The following is an 18,897-nucleotide window of genomic DNA, read 5'->3' on the forward strand; positions in this document are numbered from 1 at the left end:
TGATGGTTTTGGCCATTTAAAAGCAAAAGCGACCTCCCTTGCTCATCCATTTCATTCCTCGTATATATTTAAAAGGAAATATTGAAATCATTATACGCCCTGAACAGTTCTTATCAAGTTGTACCAACTACCATTTTCATTATCTGAGCAACTCATTTTTACCCTCCCACTCATCCGAATACATGCTATTTGGTCTAAACAACTAAATATTAAGAAGTCAGTTGTAACGCCTCTAATCCCACATCAAAAGGATGTGTAGATAAAAAATGATATATATATGTAGAGACTTAATCTCAAACTTGAAAGACACTTTTTGTAGGATAAAACTGTGAGGTCAGGGAGTCAGAGTGGACAATACCTCAAAGGGATATGAATCTTGACAGGAAGGTTGATCCGAGACGTCGAAAGGATGAATGTCCGGGTTTCGGACCTTGTGAATCCTGACAGGAAGATTGATCCGGGACGCCGAAAGGGTGAATGCCCGGATTTCGGAGCCGCGTGAGTTCGAAGCTTGAGTCTCGACCCGTGACAAATGGTATCAAAGGGTATCAGAGCGGTCACCAGTCTGCACTCGTGTGAGTTATTAACTGCTACACGGTGGAGTCGTGGGAGTCACTAAGTGCTACACGATGATCTGGTGTGATCTTGATCCTGTGGATGGACTCGGCTTGACAGGACGTCAAGCATTAAAGGTAGAGAGATTGTAACGCCCCCAATCTGACATATGTTTGTTTTTTCTCTTGTTTGAACTAAGTCATGAATCTCGTATTCTTTTTTTCTTTACAGTGAAAGAAGTTGGAAAGAAGTTGTTAATAATAGATTACCGAGAGAAATGGGTAAAAGAAATTTCCATCCAAGATTTAATAATTGGTCCATTCTTAACCTAGGTAAAGTCCATCTTGTTGCGATAGAAATAAACAAAAACAAATAAGTTTTAGCTAATGTAATAAAGATACCAATTGTCGTTCCAAAGATTCCATTCATTTTATTTATTTCAAATAGCTCAGGGACGAATACATACGGAATGGAAATATTCCAACCCCCCAAGTAAAGAACTGTTACAAATAAGGAAGAAAGTAATAGATTTAGATAGGAAGCAACATAAAATAAACCAAATTTGATACCTGAATATTCGGTTTGATACCCTGCTACTAATTCTTCCTCGGCTTCTGGTAAATCAAAAGGTAATCTCTCACATTCTGCTAGAGAAGAAATTAGAAAAACGATAAACCCTATTGGCTGACGCCACAAATTCCATCCCCAAACCCCATATTTTGATTACGCCTCAACTATATCAACTGTACCCCCAATCTGACATCAGGAGAATGTGTGGATAAGGAATAATATATATATGTAGAGATTTAATCCCAAACTTGAGAGGGGCCTTTTGTAGGACAAAATCGTGAGGTCAGGGGGTCAGTGCGGACAATACCTCACAAGGGTGTGAACCGTGACAGGAAGGCTGATCCGAGACGTCGGAAGCGTGAATGCCCGAGTCTCGGAGCCGCGCGGGTTCGGAGCTTGAGTCTCGACCCGTGATAAGTGGTATTAGAGCGGTCACCAGTCCGCAGTCGTAGGAGTCACTAAGTGTTACACGGTGGAGCTGTGAGAATCATTAAGTGCTACACGATAGTCTGGTGTGATCTTGGTCTTGTGGATGGACTCGGCTTGACAGGGACGTCAAGCATTAAAGGTGGAGAGATTGTAACGCCCCCAATCCCACATCAGAAAAATGTGTGGATAAGGAATGCTATATATATGTAGAGACTTAATCTCAAATTTGTGAGGTGCTTTTTGTGGGACAAAATCGTGAGATCTTCGGATCAAAACGGACAATTCCTCACAGGTTGAGTGCGGGTCTCTACACCAGTAGTGACAAGATTGGTTGCATCTTGACCAACTTGCATGAATTCTTTGCAGTAAACACGTGCTGTGATATGAGTTCCAGGAACATGTTCCCAGTAGTCCAGTTGGGTTCGACCTGTTTCCAGTTCACGCCTAAAAGGGTTGGAGTTGGGTTGTTTCTTGTTCTTTTCTTTTTTCCGTTGTCAGCGTTGCGATTCAAATTGACATATAAAATGGAATTTGTCGCGGGAAAAACTTTATGAAATCTATTAAATCATAACAGAACACTCCATTTACTGGATACAGATCGTACCCTGTATCTCACCACCTAATATAAACAAGTTAATAGGAATTCTAATGTCCCTGACCATTCAGGCATATCCGCTTCATTTGTGTACAATTGGAAGGTGAAGTATTATGTTAGTAATTAATTGTTTGTCCAATTGAAAAATTACAACCTTATTAAACGAGGTTCTCTGCTTTGCTGACCTTTTTTTCTTATCACCATCCACCAAATTATGGGGGAACCACCATTTGCCAGTTTCATGGACGGATATATTTTATATATTCAACAAGGTGATTGGCCAAATAACTGAAAATCTTTTAATATTTATATATGAAATTATGATACTGCTTTAGTACAGTCAACAACATTCACAGATTCCTCGAATTTGACTGTCGAATTTGAAATTGTATGATTCCAGGAAGATAATATGGACTCCAGAAGTTATTCGTATGCAATGGCAATTTCTCCCACCATCCGACCAACAAGGCCCATACCTTGGGTACTCGAATTTAAAATAGGAACTGAAAGTGGAAAGTGCAAAACGTTTTGAAACTTTAATTTCAACGAGCTTTACCCGCTACGACCTATGGGTTACGAGAACTACAGGTTGCAGAAAGCCGCTCAAGAAACAACTGGAATTGAATGTTCAGAATGAAAAACTCATCATCCAAGGTTAAATTGAGCAGTTGATGTTAACACATAAGAATGTAAATTTTGGTCAATTTTTTCACAAAAGGAAGGGTACCAAGATGATCTCTAACCTAATCAATACGCATTCCAGGAATGCCAAACTGATAGAAGATTATAACCCTATGATTTCAGCTCTGCTCCTACTAGAAATACGTGATAGTAGAATCTGAAAAGGTCCTATAATAGCTACGGATTCGAAATCTTTTGGTAAGTTTAAAATTTAACACTACATTGTAATATCAGATGAAAATGTTAAAAAAATTACAAAAATAACACAATTTAAAATTTTAACAAAAAAATAAGTTAAACAGACACCAAAAATATATTTCATGGGCGTATCTTATAAATTTGACATGTTTTACATATGTTTGATACCATATAAATTTGACATGTTTCACGACCAGGGACAGTCTTCTTACGGCCAAGAGAAATGCAGTTAAACAGCCTTACTGAAAGATACAACAACGAGAGAGGAGATCCTTGCCATCAATGCCGCCTTCTTCACCTACTTCAACAACAGTGACTTCGATTCCGTTCCAATAATCATATAGAATATCAACTGGCTAAAAGTTTCAGAAGTTTTCATGAATCAGGAGGTAGCAATAGACACAAATCAAAATGCAGATCCAGTATAGAAACAGAAGCATGGAACAATAAAAGAAAAAGGGTTGATGCCTCTATGAAGCAATAACTAGATGATGCAGGTAACTTAAAAAGTTACATTGGAAGGAAAAGAACCGAGTACCATAAATGGGGTAAAACTGGGGAATTTGAATGCAAAAGAAACAACATCCACAGCGGAAATTCTGCGTTTGAAGAATGATAAGAGACAGGCATCTCTCCACCAGAGAACTAAGCATGGTAAGAAATCAGAATATGTAGCTACAAGATTAAGTATTTGCAGCTAAAAGAACTTACATCAATCACGTATTAGAAATTTTGATGGTGATAAGATCTTAATCCAACAAACATACAAAGTAGATAGCACAAACATTATATATATACCTAATAAATATGGATAAAATAAAGATCAAGACAGAAACATTCAAAGTAAACTGAAACTAAACATTCATTGATCCATTCTTATTGTGGAATCAACTAAGTTACCGTCCCAATCATTCCAACCACCACAAAACACTAGCAAGAACATTATAACACCCCGCATTTTTCCTGACCCAAAATCTAATAGAACCCTCGAAAAGCCAAGAGGACAAGAAAGAAAAGGCAAATTCATTCAAGAACACCGGCTCAGTCAAACTAACTCCAAGCCTCCCCTTTTCAGAACCTCTCCACCTTATCAGCTTTGACGATAGGATTTGCCTTGGCAATCGCATCACGCCCAGCACCCTTGAAATCAAAGGAGCACTCATGTTTTTCCGGGTACCGGTGCTCACCACAGAATGTACTCCCACACCTGCACTTAAACCCAGTCAATCCAACCTTCTTTCCGCAGATAAAGCACCTGTTCGGCAGCTTTGGCTCCGCCTGTTCATCACCAGCGACAACAGTCGGTTGTTGCTCAACTGCCATCGATGAGGAAGACGAACCCACATGAGGCAGCTCCACAACGACATCCTGCTGCTTCGATTGGACACTGAGGGATTTCTCCATGGCAGCTTTAGCCTTCGCAGCTTGCTCCTCCCCCGCCCGGAGGTCACGATAGCACTTGGAGCATAGGTTCATATTCGCCGCCGTGCCAAAAAATCCACAGCCGTTGGCGCAAAGCTTCGGCTCGGATGGTGAAAAGCTGGTTCCTTCATTCTGTTCAGAACCCATGGTTTCTTTCCCCTTTATATGTGCGTTGCTTTGGTTTCTACAATCAAAGATGAGAAAATAGGATTAGGGTTTTGTTCTCTTTTTTTTTTCACGGAAAATCAGAAAGATCTAACGTGGATTACACCAACGAGCTTCGCAATCAAAATATATATTGATTATTTCCCTAAGACTAATTTTTTATTAACGAATATACCCTTCACCTACATGTTCTTTCTATGGCTATACCGACGTAGCAAGGGTATTGTCGTCATGTTAAAAAAATGTGTTGCCTTCTCAAACTGGGTAAGACAGAAAACAAATCAGAATGGAACTAGGAAAAAGAATATACAAAAAGTACAGACAAACCCTCGGACAGCTATTCTAGGGTCAACGGAAAGGAGGGTAATTTAGTCTTTCAAACGCCCACTTAAACCCAAACTCCACCGATAATCAGGAGCATTCCTGAAGAATCTAGATAAAATTCCAATCCATCAACGTAAAAATCCCAATTTAATATCAGCCGTCGATCGGAATAAATCGACCAGCCACCAGTATTTACGAGTCAAACAACACACAAAAAGGAAAAAAATACCTGAAATTTCTTCAATCGATGAACATGAAAACCCAGAAGTAAAACAAAATCAAAATTCAAATCGAAAATTAAAACCAGTAAACCATACCTCGCTGTTTCGATAATCGGAGGTTCTTTGTTTGTTGCTTTTTTAGGTCGGCGTCGATCGATGAGAGAAATCGGGAAATTCGCAGACGAAGATTAGATTTTTTTTTTCAGAATTTGATAGAAAATAAAAGAAATTGAGAAAATTTTATAGGAACAGCAGAAAAATCCTGACTTTTTTTTGTGGGAAAGAAAAGAAAGGGAACAGAAGGAAAACGAAAACGAAGCTGAAACTCGAAAAACCAAAACCACAACGGAACCTTTGGTTTTCAAGTTTGGCTTTTAACTTCAAAATTTCTTTTTTGTTGGGGGGGGGGGGGTGTTTGGTTTTGTGTGTACGGCACCCATGGTTTTATGCCTGCATGGCAAGGGTACAACGGTATTTTGACAGGAGTCCAAATCTGAGCCATCCGATCTAATCCGGCCTTTGTGATGACGTCAAGGGTTCGATCATCCGACGGTTAGTGCTGTGGGATCCACTCTTCTGAGAAAGGGTGTTTAGGGAATTTAGTTGTTAAAATTAATAAATGTTGCTTTCAGTCTCAGAAAGCGACTGTGCTCTTTACGCTCCCTTCATTGACACGCCTCCTCCCGTTGCTTACAGCGAACCCGGTCCAACTGTGGGTTACAGAACCGGACCAAATATGGTCTTTTTTTTTTTTAATTTGTAATTTATTCTCAAATTCTCTACTCTACCGTACACCTTGCTCAGTGACATTACATGTCTTGAACCATTCTTTCAAGTATCAATTTTTTAATGGTTGGTTTAAATGGTTAGAGTTATTTTTTTGAGTTCGAATTTTATCGGTGATCATTTATTGAGATCATATCAAATGCATAATTTATAATTATTTATTTTAAATTATCAGATATGGTACATCTTATCTTGATTTAAGGGACTGAATAACTTATTTACCTCAAATTTTTCTTACAAAAAAAAGTAACAATTTTAAGGACATATTAGTTTATCCACATCTTATCTTAATTTGAGAGACTGAACAATTTATTTACACTGAATTTTTTTTAAAAAAAAAATATCAACTTTAAGGACATGTTAATTTATCTAATTAAAATTGAATTTGAATGAAAATAATCGTACACTTAATTTTAGTATTCAAATATAATCTCAAAAATATTTTGAAATCGAAATAATCATTCCACCCATTTTGTCGAAATTTTATTATAATTTATTTCTCTCATAAAAAAAATTTTGCACCAATAAATTCAAAAAAATATTATTTGTAAAATTGTTTATAGGTGAATTACAAATTTAATTCAGTTGCAATCATATATTCATTCATTAAATTAATTCATATATTTATTCTTTAAAAATAATATCTAATAAATTTAAAAATTAAATTTTTTACTTGCAACCTCTTTACTTATTCTATTACTCTGTCTTCAGTTCTCTCAAACTTTTTAGTTCAATATTGAATGCATATATATAAGACATGCCATTTTTTGGTATTGAAATAAGTAGTAAATCAAGCTAACGTTGAACATTTTATTCACATCTACCATTGCCAATGATAACAGTTCGATTTTATATGCATCATTTAAATGTGTTGATGAAGAAAGATAAAAGGGAAAGTCAGAATCAATGTGTCATTGTAACCAAAATTTTAATCCATTTCCCCTAACTAAAATAGCAGGAAAGGGAAGGCAATGATGCCATTTCCAAATTGGGTTTTTCATCAAATGAAAATTTCTGTTGAGATCCACTGATAAGTGAGTCTTTGATTATTATGTGATCATGAGTTGCAGAGCAAGTGTGAAGAAGAAAAACTAATTTTTTCCTCTGATTGGCTATGCCGGTTGATTAAAAATATAAACAAATCGTAACTCAAAGAGGATTAGAGGAGAAGAGTCGGTTTAACAATTACAAATATACGAGGTTTGGCAATACATAACCTATTTTTGTGTCTCTCGCCCGAACCCATTACCCAAAATCTGTTTCTGTTCCTTAGCCATCACGAAACCATATCCACATTCTATTCCATGCCAATGGCGATTGACAGTACTCCTCCAGGGCATGACTACAAGGTATTTTTCTCTGTTAAGCCAAACAAAGATAAGAGAGACGATGCACCTTCGCCTATGTTAAAGTTCCAGTGCAATGTTAGAATCATATATGTTTCAAACAGAACAGATGCAAGTATTCCAACCAACATTAAGCATCATAATTCATGGAGTTTCTTTCATCTTCCATATGACATGTTGACATGTGATGATAATTTTTCATTGTTTCAACCGCGGAGTTATATAACTCAGATGTTGAATTACATGAAAATTCCTTTCGAATTAGACAGGTTGTTTTGGAAACAATTGCATCAGGACAAAAAATCCGTCCCCTAGGAAAACCCCGATAACATCGTAACCCTTATCCTGGATGCTGCATATGCTATGGCGGATGCGTTTGGACTTTTAGAAGGCAGGGGACTGTTTTTGCTTGTTACAGTTGAGAAATAAGTGACTGTTCCGCATAGTGAATATGTGGGGATGTTGAAGGCAAAACAAGAAGAGTTGTTTTGCAAGGTTCGGGACATGGTTGTTAGGATGCTCCAATTGGAGGAACAAGGACAGGAACTTCCAAAATCAAAATGGGACAAGATGGTTGATGTAGCAGCCAAATCTGGGTTGAGTGAGGCTATGCAGAATTATTTAGCTTCATTGATGAAACATAGTCCAAAGGACTCTACTCACTACCGAACAAACATAGACGGAGCTTAAGTCAGCAACGGTTGCAGACCATATGCTCAATGCAGATGTCCATCCCCTGCCTCACTCTCGCCAGTTCCAGGAATATTACATTGTTAAATTTGGCCACAAGTACATTAGATTATGTTGATAATTTTTTTCATATTTGGTTTAGATTAACCAGTTTGATTCACATAGCAATGAAAATATGGAATGTATCTTTTCTCTTTTTCCTTTATCAGATGTTCATGTTTCTAATTGATACAAGGAATTCAACTTGATCAACTACATTTGAAATTTCAATGTCGGGTTAGATCCCTCCCATAACATATAAACTATGAATTGACTTGAAGCCTGCAAATTTTGGGATTAGGGCTTTTGTAGCATGCCAATTAAGCTCTTTGAATGGCTTAAATTTACTGCAAAGAAAGTGATTGTATCTCTTAGACTATGCTATATTCTGATAGTATCGTGTCTACAAATCATTCAATCATAAGAGAATAATTATCTAAAGCAAACAAGATCATGCAGTGAAGCGATTGATTGAAGTATAACCCATGGCTACCCTATCCCCATCATTATTGCTCATTTCCCTTTCGAGACCTTCAAAAGTTTTGCCATCATCACCATCTAATTCAGAAGATTACGAATAAATAGTAGAGCACGTGCCTATCCTTCCAAATGAACAGGCTCTACTTGAAGAAAATCTCAATCAGATAAATCCTCCCAAAGAACTCTCCAAAACCTTGGTACCTAAGCAAGGCCAATTAACAACAACAAAAGTCAACAGCCATCAGCTTAATTGTTCCAGGAACAGCATGAACAGCTTCCAAGCTAGCTGCATTTATGGAACATGAAGATTCTTAAGAGAAACAGACACCATCAGCTGCACTGCAAAACCACCACCTAAACCTCAACAATATCCTTACAAACATCAACAAGCCTCTTTCAACTTGCAAGAATTTTTCTGATTACCTTACTACAAGATTTGACAGATTACAAATTTTCTTTTTTTTTTTTTTTGTTTGAAGAAAATATGACTTCGTTGAAATTATGAAACGCCAGGGTTACAGCAAGAAGAAGGAAGGTTTCCATCCCACACAATAACTCCCCACTTGGCCACTTCTCTCTCAATCTTAGCTAAATTTTGTGCCAGAAAAATAGCTTCGATCTCTCCTAGTAAATACAAACATGACTACTCACACGTGAAAAAATTTTACTAAACAATTTATAAATAAATATGATGTTATTTTTTTAATATTTAAAATTATTAGAATTTAAATTTGATTGCTCCCTAGTGCTCGCCTCGCTCAATTCTGTCAAACTTGAAAATCATGTCTAAGCTTCCGGAGTCTTGATCACTGCTTATACTACTATTTTAGACTAGTGCCTCGTGACTTGGGTTTCTAGCAGGCCTCGAGGCTTGGTCTCTTAGGTTGTTAAACCCTTTTCTGTTAAAAATGAAACTGCTTCTCGACTTGAAAGAACCGCTGGGCCTGGACCACCTTACGGATCGTGACACATGCACATGCCTCAACTGACTTCGAGACATGTTGACCCTTGATCTCGACACATGCGTCGACCATCATCGGTACATGCTAGCCTTTAGTGCTGGTAGTCACTTAAACACATCGGCATATGCTAAGCCGCGCACCACACACAATTATCCTGGGCCTAGGCTACGCACCATGTGCACCACGATTGGGCAATAGGTGAGTTTAGGCACATTTTTCATATTTATGCAATCCCAATGCCATTTTTATGGCTTGTAAATTCATATAACACTCATTAGCGTCTGCACTTGGGCCTGGCTCAATTCTGTCAAACCTGAACATCATGCCTAAGTCACTACAGTCTTAATCATTACCCATACCATTGTTTTTGGCTAGTTCTCTATGACCTAAACTTCTAGTATGCCTCAAGGCCTGATCTCATTGGTTGTCAAACTTTGTCTGCTAGAACTGAAACTATTTCTTAACTCAAAAAGAACCGCTAGGCCTAGACCAGCTTGGAAACCGTGGCACATGGACATGTTTCGATCGCCATTGGGAAATGTTGGCCTTTGGTTTCAACACATGCTTCAATCACCATAAGCACATGCTAGCCCTTTTTACAAGTAGTTCCTTTAAACACCATTGGCACATGCTAAGCCGGGCACCAAGTGTGGGTATCCTAGGCTCGAGCCAGATACTATGCGCATTACTATTGGGCAATAGGTGGGATTAGACATATCTTCATATTTCTTTCATGCTAATGCCATTTTTATGGCTTGTAAATTCATATAATGCTCACAAGCGCTTGCACTTGGGCCTAGCTCAATTTTACCAAAATTGAACATTGAGCCTGAGCTTATAGAGCCTTGATCATTGCCCATACCATTGTTTTAGGCCAGTTTCCCATGATCTGGGCCTTCAGTCAGCCTCAAGGCCAAGTCCCCCTAGTAATCAAACCCTTTCCTACTAGAGTTGGAACTGTTCCTTGACTTGGAGAGAACATATGAGCATGGACTAGCTTGCGGATAATGACACATATACATGGCTCAACCACCATTGAAACATGTTGGCCTTTGGTCTTCGGACATGTTTTGACCACCATTGGCACATGTTAGCCCTTTGTGAGGGTAGTTTCCTTAAACACCATCGGTACATGCTAGGTTACGCATCAAGTGCGGGTATTCTAAATTCGGGCCATGCACCATTCATACCATGACTGGTAGTAGATGGGTTCATGCACATTTTCATATTTCTGTTGAGTCAATGCCATTTTATGGCTTGTAAATTCATATAAGTACTCATTAACACCCGCACCTAAGCCTGGCTCAATTTTGTCAAACCTGAATACCGTGCCTAAGCCTCTAGAGTCTTGATCACTACCCGTACCACTATTCTAGGCTAAGTTCCCATGACCTGGGCCTCCAATAGATCTCAAGGCTTAGTTCCCATAGCAGTCAGACCCTGTCTTATTAAATCTAAAATTGCTCCTTGATTTGGAGAGAACCTATGAGCCAGACCAGTTTACAGATTGTGGCATATGCACATGCCTCAATCGCCATCGGGATATGTTGGCCTTTGGTCTTGGTATATGCTTCGACCATTATTGACACATACTGGCCCTTGGGGTGAATAGTTTTTCGAAAGCATCGACAAGTGCTAGGTCGCACATCACGCACTATTATCCTAGGCCCTTGTTGCGCACCATGATCACCATGATTAGACAGTAGGTGAGTTTAGGTACATCTTCATAATTTTGTCATGCCAATACCATTTTTATGGATGTAAATTCATATAACGGTCTTTTAAGCCTTCATGTGATATTTTATGACAAGGTGATTCATTTTTTATTTTTCATCGCCAGTTGAGATTTTTTAAAATTTTTTTAGGAGTTTTGGTCCCAAAATTGGTATACGTGATCCTTGTTTGTTGGTATCCATAAAAAATTTCAACTAAAAAAATTAAAGTGTAAAAGATTTTATGGCCATTTGAAAAAAAGTGTTTCCATTTTAAAAACTTGAATGGCTATTAGCTACAAACCTATAAAAGCTTTTATGCTCTTTAAGATGTATGAATTGTCGAGGTTTCTTAGGAGATATGGGGCCAATATAAGGGCTAAAGATTGACACCCATTGCATTATTGTGCACACACCTCTCGACCCACTCCTTCAATTGCTAAAACCTCTAATGCCACCAGTCAGGTTCTCTGACATTGCTCCGGTGATGGTGCCCTAGGTAAAAAATGTGACACTAGCACATGCTCAAACTTAGCATGGACACTGGGGCCTAGAATAAACTTTGGTCAAGGCCTCGACCATCATCAGCACATACTAACATATGATGTAGGCACATATCTCGACCATCATTGGCATAAGATGGCCTTTGGTACATGCACCTATCTCGACCACCGTTGGCACAAGCTAACTTTTGGTACGAACACCTACCTCGACCACCGTCGGCTCATGCTGGCCCTTAGTAAGGGCATATACCTTAATCAGCATTAGCACAATCTAGACCCAGACAAGCACATGCCTTAATCAGCATCGATAAAAGATGGTCATTAGTAAAGGCAGTTGCTTCAAACACTATTAGCATATGCTAGCTCTTGTTGCGAACAATTGCCTCAAACACCATTGGCACATGCTAGGCCTTAATACGGGCACATACTTTATCCACCATCAGTACCTATAAACCTTTAGAGTAGGATATGCCTAAAAGTGTCCCTATTATAGACATTTTAATATCTACTGCTAGCATATTTATAAAATCTCTCATGCTCTTTAGGGAATGGTTGTTCAAGTCACCCCTCTTTCACCCACAAGGGGAGTAAGTGTATGTGATGGGCTTGTCATTGCATACATCTATGGCAACATCCATAGAGCAAAATTTAGGCCACGCATGCCTTCTGGCCATGTTGTCCGTCAACTGGTTGCTTCAGTGACCCATGGCCTCAACTAGTTGGCATACATGCGTAAAAGCTCAAGTTAGTGCTTATGTCACAGGCCGGGAGCTTAAGCCTAGCTATTGTATGGTTTTAGGTAGGAAACTACCATCTGTATACCTAAGTAACCTTTAACCGACTTTATTCCATGCACTAATAAACTGTTGTGCACTTGTGTTGAAACTTAACCTAACTTTCTAAGAGTTTAAGAGAAAACTAGGAATAAAATGGTTAAGGCAAGAATAGTATATTCATTTGATATGGTATGTACACTTGCTTGGAGCATAGTTCTTATGTGTTCTCTATAAATGCTCTCAAGGCCTAGTCCCAAATACTTCACACTCTTGCTTCATCTTCTGGTTATTGCTTATGTACAAATAAGAGAGAGGCTCTCCTATTTATACTTAAGCCATCTTAATACTTGTGGTTACAATGAATTCAAGTGTGTCGCCATTAAGAGCCTTTTAGATAGTTTTAGGGTGCCCAAACCCCAACAAGGTCGATTAAGACCTTTTTAAAAATATGCTGATTTTAGGTTCCCTGCCAAGCCCTTGGGTCTAGAAGAATCCGAGCACTTCCACTGAGTGCCCGACCTAATGGGTTCCAAAACCTTATCCATCTGGGTGCCATTTTGCTTGCAGCTATGGTCTTTTAAAGACTTCCTTATCTAGGTGCTACAGTGCCCAACATTGTACCCACACCTAGTCTTTCTGGAAACTTTGGTGCTTGCACACTTGGTCTACCTTCAGGCTTTTCTAAACTTTTTTGCACCCACGTGCTTAACCTGTCTCTAAGCAATTCTAAGTTTTTCTATGCTTGATTGCCTGCACCATTCTTCTAAAATGTTCTAGATCCTTCCAACGAGTAATCTTTATGCCTAGCACCATATAACTCATCACAAGTGTATTCTTGCACTCTGATCTTGGTCTTAGTCCATATACTTGACTAAATTATATGTCTTTAGAACCTTGGTCTCAATCCTTTCTAGTGTTTTACCAATATCATTTTGAGTAAGTTTAATCATGCGATTTTTTTTATTTAACACATTAAAATAAAAATTTTAAATATTTTATTACTAAATCATATAATTATTGACTTAATTTGTTACTTTGAGTACGAAGACTATGTTCCTTAACACGATAAACCAAATTGATTGGTACATATTTTGAGCTTGAAAGCCAAATCTAGTTAACATCTTTGGTTTGGAGTACTTACTTGAGTGGAATTCCTTGGAGTTGTAAACATAATGCCCTCGATTATAAACGTCAAGGAAAAGGATAGATCCACAGCACGCGTTCCAGCTTTTCCCGACTGTGGCAGCCAGCTATTTGTGTGACACGTGTCCAATTCTAATTGCTCTGTCCTCCAAATCTAGCACACCACCATGTCACCATCGGAGCATGTCCTCTTTCCACAAATTATTTTTTGGACTCCAGTATTTATCCACGATGGAGTGAGTCAATTTCGTGTTGGCAGCTCAAGTCTCTAACTGGCTGAAAAACTCAGTTCCCTCAGCGTCTTCTACCGATCAAAGTGGATCACACCTCACTCATTTCGCCACGTGTCATTCAAAACTTTCTAAACGACGCCGTTGCTTCGAATGGCGGCATCGTAAATTACAATACCTTATGAAAACAAATATTTCCAAATTGACAAATGAGAAATAAAGTAACATAAACGTTGAGTTTCCTTTTAAATTAATCAAAAACCAAAAAAATCAAACGTTTCTTATTTTTTGGTTTGCTTGCTTTGTTAAATAGATTATCATCTTTGCTCTCAATTCATCTACCACTCTCCTTCATCTTCTCTTCGAATCTATTCGCCCCTCCCTCGCACATTTTTCTTCTCTAATTATCTCAGGAACCAAACAGGAAATTAGGGTTCTTGTTCTGAAATTCAATGACTTTTAATGATGAGGGAGGAGAGGTGGTGCCAGAGCTGAAGCTAAGAATTGAGGGTGATGATGATGATGATGATGTTAATGGCAAAAGGGTAAACTTGAGACAGAGATTATTAGAAGAATGTGAAGTGGAAGAGAGAGATTTGTCGTTAAAAGAGTCAGCTTTTTCTTCAATAGGGAGAAAGTCTGTTTGGTATTGGATCAAGTTGGGAATTTTAATTACCTTTATAGGGTTATTGGCTGCTGTTTTCCTCAAATGGCTTGGCCCATTTTTCATAGATAAGGTTGGTTATTTTTTTCCTCAATTTCATGCCTTGGTTGGATTTTTTTTTTTTTTTTTATGCTTGCAATTTACATTGCCTTGTTTGACTAATTTTGAGGGTTCTTTCTTTTTTTTTTTTTTCCTTCAAAAGGATAATGACAGTTTTTTTTGTTGGAATTTTGGTTTTTTTTTTTTTTGGTGGATTTTAGTGATTACATGATATTAAACTGTCAACTAAAAGATGGTTTTCTTTTCCTTTTTTCAACTTGGGTTTTGTAACCTTGTTCAATTTGCTAAATTCAATGTCTTTGACTTTGAGCGCTCGTATGGGGTTAGTGCGGTACATTTATTGGTTATGATATTGTTCTGTGTTTTCTGCATATTGTATAATAAATAATAATGGTTTCTATCATTATATATTTTGGAGGTCATTGCTGGTTTGTTCTTAAAATGAACTGAAACCTTCTCCACTGGTGCAGTTGATCTTATTATTGACTAAGCATATTATTTAGTCAGAATGTGTGGATTGTCAAGGTTGGATGACCATGCTTTTATCTTTAAAGTTAGAAAAATTCATCAGTCTACATGATGATTATGGGCAGGGAACTCTTTTCTTAATGGCAAGTTGCCAGTCCAGCTTATGTTATTATCTTTGAATTTTATGTGATATATTTGACTGCTTGCTGAGAGGGAGCTGAATTATCGTTTGGTTCTATGTCTATCCGTGTCTCCCCTTAACATTCTTTCTTGCCACAAGAATAGTCATTCTATGTTCATTTTCCTTCTTAGCTTCAAAATGTCAGCAAAGCACTCTAGTGATCTCTATATGGGAATAGTTTATGCTTTGAGAAATTAATTATAATTGATATGTGTTCTCTCACTTTATGTTTTTGGTCCAAAACTAACAATGTTGGTAAACTAATCAGCACCTGAATAAGCATTAACTTTTACTTACTGGGATATGTGTCTATGTTGTGTTAAGCGTGATTCTTCATTCTTCCAACTAAGTTATGAAATATAGCAAATGGACACTTAGGTTTGATTCATTTTTTAGGTCCATTGTGTACCCAAAATTCTTGATTTTGTAATGATAGATTATGATTCTTCTCTATGATCTTCATGCGAACTGAGGGCTAAAAATGATGATTTCCTTTGCACTTTCTAACTGGACTTGACGAATGACATGATGACTGCAGGAGCTAATGCCTATAATAAATTGGGAGATGACAACCTTTAGTACTCCGATTCTGGCAGTTCTAGTCTTTGCTTCTGTGGCATTATTCCCCACGCTACTTTTACCATCTACACCATCTATGTGGGTGGCAGGAATGACATTTGGTTATGGTTTTGGATTTCTACTAATCATATCTGCAGCTGCTCTGGGTATCTCACTTCCATTCTTTATTGGCTCTCTTTTCCTTCAAAGAATTCAAGTGCGTACCTTATCCGAAGAATTTATTGTTCACCCTTTATTCAATGAATATTCAAGTAGTTCCATTTTTATGCAGGGCTGGTTAGAAAAATATCCCAAGAAAGCCGCCATTCTGAGAGCAGCTGGTGAAGGAAATTGGTTTCATCAGTTTAAAGCTGTAACATTAATCAGGATCTCTCCATTCCCATATATCATATATAATTACTGTGCAGTGGCAACACATGTTAAGTATGGTCCTTACATCTTGGGATCTTTGGTAGGAATGGTGCCTGAAATTTTTGTTGCAATATACACGTAAGATCTCTCTCTCCCTCTCCCTCATTTTTTTTTCTGTATTTAATCTTGAGTTTGTGTTTACTTATGCATATGTGTTCAATTTGTATACAATCTTTGATCATTACAACACATGTGCATGTGCATGCATATGCAGATGTAAGATCTTTGTATACGCATATCCATGTACATCTATGTTTCTTAAATGTACCTTATAATCTTAGACCATTACCTGATTTAGTCAGATATGCAAACCCCAAAAAATAATGCACACAGTGTATGAGCTGTATTTTTGGGTAGTAACAGGTTCGCAACTTTTAGGTTGTTCTGCTATCCATTCTTTTGTGTATGCTTCCTATCATAGATGTTTCTTAATGGCAACATGCATAGTTAATTGACATAACTTCCATACCTCCAAAACTTATTAGAATATTGATTATTGCAGTGGTATCCTCATACAGACATTGGCAGATGCTTCGAATGAGCGACACACCCTAACAGCTCCACAGATTTTGTTAAATGTAGGCGGTTTCCTTGTAACAGTGGTGACAACAATTGTTTTCACAGTTTATGCGAAAAGGCAACTAAAATTGTTGCAGAAAGAAGAAGATTTAGTGTTGCAATAAGCCGTAGTTTGTTTTAGAGAGAAACAATCTCTACCCGAGCTAGGTGTATATTCATGTTGAGAACGTTATAGGCTGGATGAAGTTTTATTTATTAAACAACTTCATCTATTGGATGGAATGTGTGAGGACAAACATGGTCCTATGAAGCATTGTGAAGGAGTAACACAGAGGGAACCAAGACAAAAATCTGGCATCATACAGAAAGGCTGTTTCTATCTTCCATTTATTTAAAGAATTTTATTCTTTGCTCTCTCTCTCGCTCTTAAGCACACATAATTGAGATTTGTATATGAATGACACGTCTGCCATATGAAAGTTGAAGTGGACCAAGGCAAAATCGCCGACATTTTATACATAAATCAGTTTCATTTTGTTGTTGACTTGCTGTATATGATATTTTGCAGAATCCTTGCTTTTTTATGGCCGAATGGTGTTCAAACTGTTCCTTGGTCTCTCTTATTTTATTGGATTTCACATGTACACGCTTATTGTCGCGGTTCACACTAACATATGAAATATTGTCTATTTTGACTCGTTGATCTCAGGGTTATCTCACAAAAAGTATTTCGTAAGTTAAAGAGGTGTAAACTTTTTATCTTAATATCAATTTTAATATATAGTCGATGTAAGATTTATGATTTTTTTTTAGGATCATGACATCTTCCTTCAATTGAAGTTCATCGTCTTCGGTGATACATCGTTAGTACCATTAGAGTTAGTTTTGATATTAAATGTCATTATCTATATTAATTTATGAGATATTGTCTGTTTTGTCTTGTTGATCTCATGATTTTGTTTCACGAAAAACGTCTCATAAATTAAAGAGGTGTGAATATTTATATCTTAAGATTAACTCTAATACATAATTGATATAAAATTTATGGCTCTTTCCTAGAACCCCCTGACACTTATCCTTTGTTCTATTTTTTAACCATGGGTGCGAGCACTGACCCAAATAAAGAATTGTTCATATCTTTTCTGTGGTTTTAAAATCCAGTTTCAACCTTAAATGGTGGGACAATGATGCTTTCTCCTGTATGCGTAACCTTCAATCATTGTCAAAGCATCTAAGGTAGAACAATGATGTTCTCACCTGGCTGCTTAACCTTTAAGATCTCAATAATATGAAGAAATATCCCTAAAGTAAAGCTACGCCTCTGTTGGACAATGTTTCATTCAAAACTGCCACTAGCTTTTTTTCTTTCAAACGTTTAGTCCAAAAGTTCATGGACTGAAACTGAAGCATTCTCACACTTTTGGTACATGGCAAGGAGTTTTCTCCTTTATTTTTGAACAAGCTAAGGGTAAAGTCCCAGCACTCGGACTCCCCCAAAATACTCAAATCTTTCAATCAAGCCCTACTATCATAAAGCAAGTAACAATCAAGACTGGAAAAGATTTTGTCCACATAATTGCCTTTTGAACAGTTGGGCAGATGTATGGCATTCTGTCTCTTACATCTTCTGCCATCTTTGCTGGCATCCTATGAATAGTTCATGAAATATGCAAATACTTATACAGATCCTAATGAAAACATTAACAAAATACTACCAAGAAAAAAAAAAAAGAACCTTTACTCTCATTCCAAAATTACATGGCTATCGACAAATGAAAGTGGTAAAATTGCCTTACCAATTTACTACAGTTAATCTAAGAAACATACAAACTTGATAACTGGTGGGGTTTGTTTCTTTGCTACAAAGAACCAAAGTGAAATTCTCTCAATTCTATCAATAACATTCATTAATGTTGAACTTTGTTGGCTTTTGGCACATTAATGCCTTTATGACACACATTATTATATTGTTTTTGGAAGATGAGATATATTTTTAACACAATGATTATGATGATTTTGTCGCCTTTAACTTTAGAAATCTATCATTATTGTGTTGCATATAGCATAAACATGGATAAAAAAAATTCTGTTTCAGCTGCATACATACAAATAACATCATATGGAGATCCCTTTATTTTTAATTTTTCTCACCTAAATTTTGTAACAGTCAAAGAACACTTTAGTAGAT

The 18,897-nt window shown here is 37.3% G+C and overlaps 2 protein-coding genes across 3 annotated transcripts; one reads left to right on the forward strand and one right to left on the reverse strand.

The window, feature by feature from the left end:
* Positions 1–3,865: 3,865 nt before the first annotated feature.
* LOC111277460 (zinc finger A20 and AN1 domain-containing stress-associated protein 1-like) lies at positions 3,866–5,529 on the reverse strand. Of its 2 annotated transcripts, XM_022863905.2 has the most exons (3): positions 5,257–5,529; positions 4,802–4,875; positions 3,866–4,634 (listed from the first exon to the last, which is right to left on the reverse strand). In XM_022863905.2, exons 2-3 carry the CDS (start codon positions 4,846–4,848, stop codon positions 4,100–4,102), a joined length of 582 nt encoding a protein of 193 aa, XP_022719640.1. In that variant the 5' UTR covers positions 4,849–4,875; positions 5,257–5,529; the 3' UTR covers positions 3,866–4,099. The 2 variants fall into 2 exon arrangements, with proteins under 2 accessions (XP_022719640.1, XP_022719645.1); XM_022863910.2 differs by lacking the exon at positions 4,802–4,875.
* An 8,509-nt stretch (positions 5,530–14,038) lies between these two features.
* LOC111277477 (Golgi apparatus membrane protein TVP38-like) lies at positions 14,039–17,279 on the forward strand. The gene is made up of 4 exons (XM_022863916.2): positions 14,039–14,564; positions 15,739–15,975; positions 16,051–16,268; positions 16,693–17,279. Exons 1-4 carry the CDS (start codon positions 14,280–14,282, stop codon positions 16,871–16,873), a joined length of 921 nt encoding a protein of 306 aa, XP_022719651.2. The 5' UTR covers positions 14,039–14,279; the 3' UTR covers positions 16,874–17,279.
* Positions 17,280–18,897: the final 1,618 nt, after the last annotated feature.

This window comes from Durio zibethinus, chromosome 17, assembly GCF_047325235.1.
Source record: "Durio zibethinus cultivar Kanyao isolate XHJ-2024 chromosome 17, ASM4732523v1, whole genome shotgun sequence".
Lineage (NCBI taxonomy): Eukaryota > Viridiplantae > Streptophyta > Magnoliopsida > Malvales > Malvaceae > Durio > Durio zibethinus.